General features: G+C 35.7%; 1 protein-coding gene across 3 annotated transcripts in view; it reads right to left on the minus strand.

Annotated features, from left to right (window-relative positions):
• The window catches only part of LOC121370499, an 87,836-nt gene that overhangs the window by 21,399 nt on the left and 53,964 nt on the right, over positions 1 to 12,473 (minus strand). For all 3 annotated transcript variants that reach the window (XM_041495774.1, XM_041495773.1, XM_041495775.1), the window contains 2 exons: positions 4,303 to 6,648; positions 319 to 497 (listed from right to left, as the gene is read on the minus strand). In XM_041495774.1, coding sequence (XP_041351708.1) covers positions 319 to 497; positions 4,303 to 6,648 — 2,525 coding nt within the window. The remainder of the gene's footprint in view (positions 1 to 318; positions 498 to 4,302; positions 6,649 to 12,473) is intronic.

The following is a 12,473-nucleotide window of genomic DNA, read 5'->3' on the forward strand; positions in this document are numbered from 1 at the left end:
ATAAAAGTTATTAGTTTACAGAACTGGTCTTAAATCAATGGTGTGATAACTTCAAATTTTATTACAAGTTAGAGCTTTAATTCTGTTCATTAAAGCTGTACATGTTATTTGTCATTCACCAATCACTATGATCACATTAGAAAGGAAAAAAAAACAGAAAAAATTAACCAGAAAAAATAAACATTAAAAAAATAAATAATTAAAAATTGCCTTAAATAACATTCTTTGAGAAGACTTTTAATATTACCTGCATTTAATGTCTAGGAAGCTAGAGACAGCTGGGCTTAAAAAAAAAAAAAAAAAAAAAAAAAAAAATACCTCGTCAGCTGATGTGCACACCAGCGATGGAATTGACAGGTGCTGTGGACAGCGTGGCTTGTGTTCTGGCGTATTCTCCGCAGAGGTTCCGCTGATGTGGCCGCTGTCACCGCCATGACTACCAGTCTCATCAGACCCCGTCTCCGAGGTAACCTTCACATGGGGAGCCAGGCTGGAATCTGGGAACATATTGTAAATTAATACTGGGTACCCTTAACAAAAACCTTCCCATGATGGGTATTAAGAAGAGAAGGAAGGAAAGGAAAGAAATGTTTTATTTAACGACGCACTCAACACATTTTATTTACAGTTATGTGGCATCAGACATATGGTTAAGGACCACACAGATATTGAGAGAGAAAACCCGCTGTTGTCACTTCATGGGCTACTCTTTTCGATTAGCAGCAAGGGATCTTTTATATACACCATACCACAGACAGGATAGCACATACCACAGCCTTTGATGTACCAATCGTGGTGCACTGGCTGGAGTGAGAAACAGCTCAATGGGCTCACTGACGGGGATCGATCCCAAACCAACCACACATCAAGTGAGCGCTTTATCACTGGGCTACGTGTTGCCCCCGAGAAGAGAAGGATGCATGCAGTTTATTGAGTAAAGATCATGGCAGATTAGCAATACTGTAGTCACCAACTGAGTGTCCCAGTCAGAAATAACAGTCAGTGTGAGTTTAATATAAAACAAATATGCAACTGTGGACTGTGCAAGAATGTTAATGTTGTTTAACGACACCACTAGAGCAAATTCATTAATTAATCATCAGCTATTGGATGTCAAACATTTGGTAATTCTGACACATAGTCAATCACAGGAAACCTGCTACATTTTTTCATTAGCAGCAAGGGATCTTTTATATGCACATTCCCACAGACAAAAAAGGCACATACCACAGCCTTAGACCAGTTGAGGTGCACCGGTTGGAATGAGAAAAAAACCCAATAAGTGGAATGGATCCACCACAGTGGTTTGATCCTGAGAAGCAAGCACCTCAGGCAAGCGCTCAACTGACTGAGCTAAATCCCAACCGCAAATGAGGCTGTAATTAAGTCAGAAATAACAGTCAGTGTGAGTTTAATAAAATACAAAGTAATATGCAACTGTGAACTGCATGAGTGAGAATTTAGTCCAAGGACAGCTCTAGAAATAACCACCTGGAAAACAAACAAACCATGCACAGAAATCAAATAAATAACTGTTTCCTATTCGACAATGTGTCATATGTCCTCAAGTAGATAACATCAAGCTACAGTGAAACCCCTCTAAACCGGACACCCTTGAGACCAAGACAAATGTCCGATTTTAAGAGAGGTCTGGTTTAGAGAGGTTAAGTTCTGTCCTGGTTTTTAAAAAGGAACTGGGTAAAACATCCGGTTTTGAGGGAATTCCGGTTTACAGAGGGTCCGCTCTTGAGAGGTTTCACTGTATATGGACATTTAATATCATCCTGTAATATAAAAAGCAATTTTCCACATACATGCACATTAATACATCCCATTTCTATGCGTTGTAATTTAGAACAAATGTGCATTCTTGTCACATGATTAATAGGTTGGACCAGGCTTAATCAATTCTCTGTTTTAGGTACAAACTCATCTCCAAAGAGATGTATGCATGTTATACACAGATGTATAAATATAATTATGTAGGAGAAGTAGGTAGTCAGTTTTCAATACAGAAATATTCTGAGATGAAGTACTTGTTATTGTCAAGTTTAAATGTGTATATCCATCATGAAATAAGTTTTCAATCATCAGCTTTAGCAAGGGAAAACTATTTCATGAGGGACATATTTGACCTATCTTACATGTAAGTGTCATGAAAAGGCAGTCAGCTCTTTTTTCTTTAAGTCTCCACTCATGAATAGAACTTCTGATGGGATTAGAACAGTGTTCATGACCAGAGAAGCCACGAACATGATAAATATCAGGGCTAGCTTGCTCTGGCACTCACCAAATTCGCCAATTATGAATTTTGAAAGCAGTTGGCAAATTTTATTTTACTTTGGCGAAAAACATTCATGTAATAAATGACATATTAAAAAAAAAAAATGTTGATTTCTGCAATTTTTCAAGTTTAATTAAATATTTTGCTCACCCAGAGCTAGCCCTGAATGTGCTATGGTTAGAATGCAGCATTAGGACATGGACTTGACGTACTAGTTATTACAAATATAAACATATGTGATTACCTTCTCATCAGAGGTCACATTACATGAAGGGAAGCAAAATGGCTGTGCCTATGATGTATCATATCCTTCATATGTTTACCATTTTTATTAAAATCATATACCAATCCACTTGTTCTTAATAAGCAAAATTAATATCATTGAATATGAATAGCGGACCAAAAGCCTTCACCTGAGTATCCCTTTAAAGAGATTGATAAAACAACTGTTGTTTTTTTATCCCCCCTTCAACCTGCACTTAAGTTACTTTTAAGTAAATATAAATACAAGGCCTGATATGACAAACTTAATATTAACCAAATGGTGATGTTGTACTTAGTATAGACAAGATCCTTGGTCAGTACGTTAAAAGTATAATAATCATAGGTGCTACAAGCCACTTCAAACAAATTCACCAAATGTTATTGATTTATGGACACAAAATCCTGTTACAGTCTTTATTAGATTTATTATGCTATAGCTTTCACATGGTTCTACTGCACAGCACCATGTAATCACCCTCAGCAGTGACCTTTTATTTGATTTATCGCGTAATCTGAAATAAATGTAAAAATTATAGTCATACAATGCCACATTAGAGATGTGAACCAAATCAGAAACGGGCGATTCTGATTACCAATTACATCGGACGACTTAACAACTTTGTCATCATTAATATGCAATCAATAGAAAGACAAGTTTTATTAGCCAACAAATTCTGTCATTAAGGAAAAACTATTTTAAACCTAATATCAAATTATCACTCTTTGGATGAACAGATATACATGCACAGTGTACCATTTCTTAGATTAGTATTCAAATAGTAATACAGTGAAACTTCCCTAAACCAGACTTTTTTTTTACGTGGTCTGGTTTAGGGAAGTTTTGAGGGAATTTCAGTTTACAGAGGGTCCAGTTTTGAGAAGTTTCACTGTAATCATATCTTGCTAATGAACAAAGGTATAGAGCGAACTGAAAAGTATTGTTGGCAGGCAAAAGCACACAAATGCAAAGCATATTATACAGAAAAACACACATGCATGCACATACAGTTAAATATGTCCATAAAATCCAGCAAAAGGCCTTACAAGAATCTTTAACACTCATGTACAACACACTGATGAAGGGACACTGCTGTAAAAATTGGTGTCAAACCTAATTATGGTTATTTTATTCTTCTACACAATAAAGAGAAACCCATTGCCACCACATACACATAGACAACTCCAACCAAACAGGAGAAAGGGATCTTTTATATGCACTTCCCCAAAAAAGGACAGCACATACCACAACCTTCAATGGATCCTATCTTCAGCTGAGTGCCTTACGGTTGATCTACATCTCAACCCGAGATTGATTTGGATCTACCACGTAACAATGTATTATGCATTATAAAGCTGAATAAAGAAAATTAAAAGTTCTAATGAAAGATACTTTAGCACATATTCAAATACATATCGTAAGTTGAATTCAGATCTACCAGTATTTGTATATCAGGGGCCTAATTCATTATACTTTCGGAACTTTGCGATCTCGCAGTGCAATGCTAAAAGACTTGCAAAGAGGATGCTTTGTTGTCTACCAGAGCCTAAGAGACCTTGTGAATTAGGTCCCTGAACCTATTTGAATATATATGTATGGAGGTAAATTAAAAGAAACCTAATTAAAAAAAACAAATTGAAGAAATATATGGAACAACCCCAGTGCAAGATATATCAGGGAATAGTTGAATATATATATATATATGCAGAATGTGGGTCTTGGAGGGATTCATTAGATGTACCAAGCATTAATCTACCTTGTATGGTGTTCTCCTGCTCTACAGACTCTCCTGGTGAAACTGTCATTACAGGCCGACAGTTGGCATCTGCTGGTGTGGACACCGAGTGATTCTGATCAGTAGGAGCTAATGCAGAGCAGGGAGACTGAGATGAGATGAGAAGCTGAGGCAAAGAAGGATCTACTGCTGTAGTGGTTTCGTTGCTACAGTCTGCTTGTGCATTAGAATCTGGATCTGCCAATCCAGTGGTATTGTGTGCTGGTGCAGGAGTGTCAGAATCTGATAGAGTGTTTTTGTTAGAATGGTCTGGAGCACTTTCATTAGAATGGATTTGTGAATCTGCCTTGTCACCTGTTAGTGTATTAGAATCTGTTAGTATATCAGTTTCATGATCACCGTTTTCATTAGTATTAGAAACAACAATACAAGTCTCTGTATGAGAGAGAGTGCTAGAATCTACAAAAGCATCTGTGCAAGCATCAGGAGATGAAAGGGTGGTAGAATTCAAATCAGTATTTGTGTGATCGAATGGAGGTGATATACTGTTAGACTCTGCAGTCAGTGTTATTTGATTAGACGCTCCATCAGGACCAACTTCTAAATAATTCTCAGCATCACTTCTAGCAGGTAAAGTCTCATGGTTCACAACTGTTGTAGAATTATCAGAAACAGAACCAGCTGCACTGATTTCTACTGACTCTAAAGTATCAAGTTTGTTGTCAGATTGTAACTCATTTGCTGCCTCATTCACTGCCAACTCATTAAGAGTATGTTTCTCTGCGGCTATAATTTCAGGGTGTGAAGTAGAATTTTCTGTAGATTTTGCATTAAGATCATCAGCTATCACAGGAGAAACATCACCTGTTTCAGACTGCAGAACATCAGTAACTGGTTGGTTTTCCAGAGTGTTCTGGTCTTGTGCAGTAGATTCTTGATGGACTTGCTCTGACGTATATTTAAGTTCCTGGTAAATGCCCTTACCATCTGTATCATCACCAATTACATTTTTCAAATTACTCTGAATACCATCTTTGACCACACAGGAAGCATTTTTTGCAACTTCTTTGTTCTTGCCAATGTCAGAATGTTTCTCTTCTCTATTTTTTCCATCAATCATTTCTTTATTTCTGTTTTCAGCATTCTTTGAGTTCTCTACTTTTAATATAACATTATCATCCACCTTTGCGACTCCTGTATCTTTGGTCGATTTACTGTTAGAACTGTGCTTCAATTCCCCAGTCAGATTAGGTAAATTATCATGAAGAGATGGGTCAGATTCTTGGTCTAGAATGTCAGTATTTGTAGTATCAGATTGTTTATCGACACAAAGCTGTGCATATGTCTGACCGACACATTCTTCCTGAACATATTTACCCACCATAGCCTCACCTGTAATGTGTGTATTAATTTTTGAATCCAAAACAGATTTAATCTCAGGTTTGTTTTTCTTATTAGTTGTATCTTTTAAAGCATTGTTGTCTTTCACACGGCGGTCTCGTTTTGGTGACTTTTTTCCTTTTTTCACAAAATGGGATTTCTTGATCAGGCTTCCTGGGTCTGAGACATCATCATCTGTAGAAAGCAGTGACATTGAGAGGCTTGAATCAAGGTACTGACCATATATCAAATTGTTGCTGTAAATTTCATCAAATTCTTTATCCAAGTCACCTTCATGCATGGTTCCTGTTGAAGTCGTGTCACTACATGTAGCATTCTGTTCATCAGAATCGGGTTCTGTGGCTTCGGTGATGATGCTCAGACAGTCTGAAAGGTCATTGTCAGCATCAAAGTACTGCTGGACAATATCAGGAATGTTCACAGCCCTGACTGCAAATGGATCTCCCTCGTCATCAATGACCGGTCGTTTACTGTAGTCGCATTCATTGTGTTCCTGTAGTGAACACAGATCCTTAGAAGCTGTTTCATGTGTTGTTTTGTGTCTACTTTCTGCTTTTGGGGAATGAACAGAAGTGTATGCAGTAATATTAGTGACAGGAGAAGAGTGGTGTTCGACAAGAGGATCAGTATCACTTTTACGGTTCACCGAACTAGAGAAGTGCTGTAGAGCAGAGACTGAATGACTGGCGTCTGAAACAAGGTTACCAGCCAGCTGATTGCCATGTGAATGACTCCCATCATGCCGAGTGCTGGAAGAAGATTCACGTCCTAAGGTAGAGGGAGATACGTTGGCCCTAGGGGGAGATTCAGGTTCAGAAACAGAGTATGATACATGAGGAGATGCATGAGGAGAAAGAGGTTTTCTGGAAAGCTTCTCTTCCCATTCTTTGATCCCCCTCCCCACACTGCCCCTCTGACCATCTTCAGAATCCCCAGGCTCCAACTCGTGGAACTCATTACAAATGCCTGGTAACAGAAATAAAACACACAAATCACAACACCAAACAATAACAACAAAAACTAAAGCACAATTAATGCCAAAACAGCGATTAATAAATTAATAAATAAAAGGTACATAACTAGTAGCCTGTTAAACTAAAAGCCAGCCTGTAAACTTCTGAAGCACTCATAAGTAAAATCTGGATTAAAAAAGTAATATTTAGCCTAAATATATACCTAGAAATTAATTAAGCACCACGTAATTGTGATCATATGACTTGTACATCACAAGTAATTGTGACCATTTGGCAGATACAAAAACACTGAAATTAGTGTACTGTGTATACAGGGGATATTAAAAAAGATTGACAGCAAGTGACACTGTTATATCAATATTTAATCAATATTTAATATATTCTAAACAAAAGACAGTATCTGTAAATATGCATGAAAACATATAGTACTGTAATTAACTATGGAACTGGAATCACACTAATAAACTTCTCGGAAAATACTCAGAAGATACAGAATATGTAAAAACTCTTAACATCAGCAAGGACAAATACTTCAATGCATATTTTTAGCTGAAATAATATTCATGTGGAGCTCAATTAATTTCCAGTTGTATATTACATAAACAAAAAGAAAACTAATGTATACATTGCATCTAAAATCAAAAGTCACTTTAAAGTGGTTACCAAACAAGTATGTGCCACATCATAGCAATTTGTGTACAATACGTTCCTACGTGTGAAGTAACAATGAACAATTTGATTAGATCTAAACTGGTGGAACAAGACCCATATAGAGTACTTTAAATTTGTTCAAATTCACTCAATGAAAAATTCATAATATATATAAAAAAAACACACTTTTAAAACAGCTGAAAAGTGTCAACCACCCCCTACCCCCCAAAAACCAAACATTGCTGTTTTGTTCTCTAGATGCTAGGAATTATCCTGGAAGTGAAGATAAAAACTTTGATTATGCCACCCTCCTCTGACAAATCCTGTTCCTATGGGCTTGTGATCTGTGACAATTATGGTATAAACATTTGGTGTATACAATTCTTTTTATGAAGCTTCAGCTTACAGCTCTATATTTAATGATATATAACTAATAAATCATTGTTTTTGTAGCCCCAACATACATCCACTAGTGAGGATCGGACATGTAAATTTGATAAAACAAAATGTCAAGTGAACAATTACTTAATTAAATGCACATTCCAATTCATATGAATTGTACCAGAAAGGAATGTTTGCTTATTGATACCATGGCACTTTTAAAACTGTGACCAATTTGATCTAACAAAATGTTATTTTGATACTTGGTTCAACAGAGAGAGTAGCCCAGTGGTACAGTGCTCGCTCGATGTGCGGTTGGTGTGGGATCGATCCCCGTCGGTGGGCCCATTGGGCTATTTCTCATTCCAGCCAGTGCACCACGACTAGTATATCAAAGGCCATGGTATGTACTACCCTGTCTGTGGGATGGTGCATATAAAAGATCCCTTGCTGCTAATCGAAAAATAGCCCGTGAAGTGGCAACAGCGGGTTTCCTCTCTTAATATCTGTGTGGTCCTTAACCATATGTCTGATGCCATATAACCGTAAATAAAATGTGTTGAGTGTGTCGTTAAATAAAACATTTCTTTCTTTTTTCAACAGAGAGAAACCTGCCTGCTGGCACTTAAGATTACTCCAATTGAACAGTATGTGTGTGGTCGGTCTAGGATGAACCCCCATCGGTGGACCCATTCGGCTATTTCTCATTCCAGCCAGGGCACCACGACTAGCATATCGGAGGTCCTGGTATGTGCCATCCTGTTTATGGGATGGTGCATATAAAAGATCCCTAGCTACTATCAGAAAAATTTAGTGGGTATTGATCTTGTCTAAAACTACATTAAAATTATCAAATGTTTAATATCCAATAACCAATTATTAATAAAGCATCGTGATCTTGTGGTGTCCTAAAAAACCAAAAAAAAAACCGCATTTATTTACAACCTTTTATTTACAAGCTGTGGAGTACTAGGCCGTTTTCCAAAGCGATCTTAGCATTAAGATCACCATCAGTGCATAAGGTTGCTCTGCACTTAAGGTATCTTGGAATTAATTCTGATTATTAAATATTTCAGTGCTTTATTGATTAAAACTTAAACACAAAACACTTTATTTTTTTATTATTATCAGGGACTGTTCTCTTTTGACTTGATACTGATAATTACAAGAAAATACAACTCAGTGATCCATGGTTTCATGTCTACTTGTTATTAGATCACTTAGTCATCTTGGAATTAAGATCGCTTCATAAAACACGGTCCCAGGTTGGAACAGAGAAAAAATACTGGGTCTATCTATGGGTATCACAATTCAGGCAATCATTATATCACAGAGCTCCATCCTAGCTCCATGACAAATTGATTACCAAGACTTAGCGTACATGTACTGTTAGGTTCCCAGACTCAATTGGTTACACAATGCACTTAACTTCAATCAACGATCAGTTACCCAAGTACATTTTTTTTTTTAAATTGTGTTTACGCCAGTTTTGCTTTTTCGTGCTCTGAATCTTGCACTGATGTTCATCAAACATTAATATACAGATTGGCTACAATGTTATTTTGCAAATGAAAGAGGTACAAAATGTAAAATATAGCTTTTCTAAAGCAGTATAATTTTCTGTAATTCAAGTTGTCAGACTATATTTCCCACGGGAATGTAGCTTTGCATTCATTTGTCTTTTGTTAATTTTCATGAAAGCTTTTTGCCACTGTTGAATGCAATCCAAAATCCGTATCAACTTTGTATTGACAATACTCATATGCTAGAACGTGTTATTTTCTTCTTATGGCCATGACATAATACAAACTCTTTGTATTGGACCACTAACTGGTACATGATTATTAAATATTTCAGTGCTTTATTGATTAATACTTAAACACAAAACACTTTTCTTTTCTTTTTTATCATCAGGGACTGTTCTCTTTTGACTTGATACCGATAATTACAAGAAAATACAACTCAGTGATCCGTGGTTTTGTGTCTAATTGTTATTAGATCACTTAGTGACAACTGGCAACAGTAATGCATTGTGTAAAAAATTTCTGCGTTAGGAATAATACTGAAGATTATACAGGTGATGATAAAAAAATTTAACAATTCAGAAGACATGTATAGATTGCTAAAAGACAGAATAACCGTTTTTGCCATACAAGTATAATCTCAAGTTCAATACAGCATATTTTATTTAGTTGGGTTTTCTTTTATAAACTTTATACTCAGCTATAATTACAGACAGTCATTACCCAATATTCAAATTATGTATGAATATGCATGAATATGTCCATTGCCAAATTAGCCAGCTGATAATTTTTATACAAAGTGTTTACAACATTTAGGGCAAAGTTTACGTAGCCTTTTTTTCTTTCTTTTTTAAACACAGGTGTTTAAGCATTGTAAATGTTAAGTCATATACAGGCTTTATAAATTCGGCCCATTGTCTTTGGCTAAAAATTAAGACAATTTTAATAATATTCAAGGAAATACTGTACATATTTGAAAACGCGCTCAAGCAAAATTTGTTCCAGTGTAAGCCATGAATATAGAAAATAGTCTTTTTGAAATGAATACCAGTAACACATCCATTTCATAATGCTGGACAAGTTTCAATGTCAAATTGCTACTGAAATGTTTTTGTTTCATAAATGACTATTACCCTCTCATTTGCATCTATTCATTTCAGTAGTGATATATGTTATATATATATATATATTTCATGTATGATATTTTGTAGTATTTATATCTGTGTTTTATATTTAATCACTGAAACTGTAAACGGTTGTATGCTCCTGCTTGAGTTACGGTACACAATATTTTACTACTGCAGTGTTTAATAAAAGGCGACAGGCCACAATTTTTAGCCATTAATGCAGCCTCCACCACTGCCTACTTTCAATGGTTACAGAAGCACACATCACTATGCTTAGTTCATATCCACAATTTCAGAAATGTTTTAACTGGAATCAGCTTGTTTGAAAAGCAGCAACAAAAATAACAGAATTCTTTTATTATTGCACTGGACAAATACATCTATAAATCTACTTATCCACCAATATTTTTTACAGTGGTTTGTTTTAAGTTTAAGTGCAATGTTTTCAATTTTTCAAAATAAAACTGCTTTTTAAATTTGTACTTGTCAATGAATAATCATTGTGGTGCATTTTGCTTGAACATTCACAGGTGTAACTACAAACCAAGTTTCACTGACCACTTTGACGAACATCCACAGGTGTAACTATAAACCAAGTTTCACTGACCACTGTGACAAACATCCACAGGTGTAACTATAAACCAAGTTTCACTGACCACTGCGATGAACATCCACTAACTTACATGTACATGTAGGACTTAGAAGAATTTGTACATGGTTCTTCATAATAATTAAATTTCATGAAAATAAGTGAAAGAATTAATATTAGCCATAAAATATTAGTCTTTAGAATGTGACAACTGACACAAATTATTTCATAAATAACACACTTAATGGTCACATTAGCAAGTTCAACATGTTATTTTCTAGGTTAAAAAAACAATAATTGTTTTTGTAATAAATGAACAAACTTAGACGAGTCATAACTACAATCCAGCTGCAATATTTAATAATGGTTATTCAGGTACGGTTTATATTTGGCAACCAGAATATATATGATATTACACCCTGGAGAAATAACTTAAAAGTTGGTTTTCAAAGGAACTGTATTGTTCTTGTTTAAACCATTAATTTCAAATTAGTTTATCATTTAGTAAAAAGCAATTTATATGTACCCAGACTATTTTCACATAGTGAAGAATACCATACTAATATTAGAGAAATCAAATTTCAACATGATAAATGAACCAGACATGCTAATGCAAACATGTCAGACAAGTAACAGTATAACTTATTGATTAAATAATATAGACTGCGTAATCGAACCGGTTTCCCCATCATGTCTGCGCTCGGCAATAACACACAGTGACACAACCTCTGGTATCGGATCGGAATCAAATCAATACACACGTTGTTGGCCAAAAAACGTGACTTATGTATGATATCACAGATCGTGGGAACAATTCAATTCCAGACTTTACTCTGCAGGGTATATTGCCTATTAGAATAATAAGTTATGTACTCTTATCTACTCCATCTCTAGAATATTGTCTCTTCAGTGTCAACATCAAGATAATTATCTTGACTGCTACATGACATAAACCTCACTAGCAGGCCCGTAGCGCCCCCCCCCCCCCCCCCAATAATTATGGCTTTTCTTTCTTTTTTTCATTACCTTTACGTCTCGACTGAATGTAAAAGTTGTAGCGAGACTAACGGATCTAGATTAACTGCGAGAATTATAGTAATGGGCAAATAACCTTTGAATCATGTCCCCAGACCCGCCAAATACCTCGTGCCTTCGGCACTCGTTCAATTGCCCCCCCCCCCCCCTCCAAATAATGTCCACCGTGCTACGGGCCTGAAAAGGGTTTACTTAACACTCACAAAAATTAATACAATTTGTTGTTCTTGTTCATAATTACAAACAAAATTTCAATAAAAATTAAATATTGGTACTGACCAAAGAACCAACTCATTACTAAAATATAGATTGAGGTTATTCTGTTACCATTATAGCAAACCAAAACCTTGTTGTTATCCATCAGTCAGTAACACAAAACCATTAACACAGTACAACTGTTTGACTTGTCAATCCATTTACAAAATATGCAAACTAAACATTCTTCATATTAAAACTGTGAATGGCCTGAAAATAAAGGCTTTATGGTTTGACAAGAGCTATTGCTCTTGTA

Source organism: Gigantopelta aegis, chromosome 4, assembly GCF_016097555.1.
Source record: "Gigantopelta aegis isolate Gae_Host chromosome 4, Gae_host_genome, whole genome shotgun sequence".
NCBI lineage: Eukaryota > Metazoa > Mollusca > Gastropoda > Neomphalida > Peltospiridae > Gigantopelta > Gigantopelta aegis.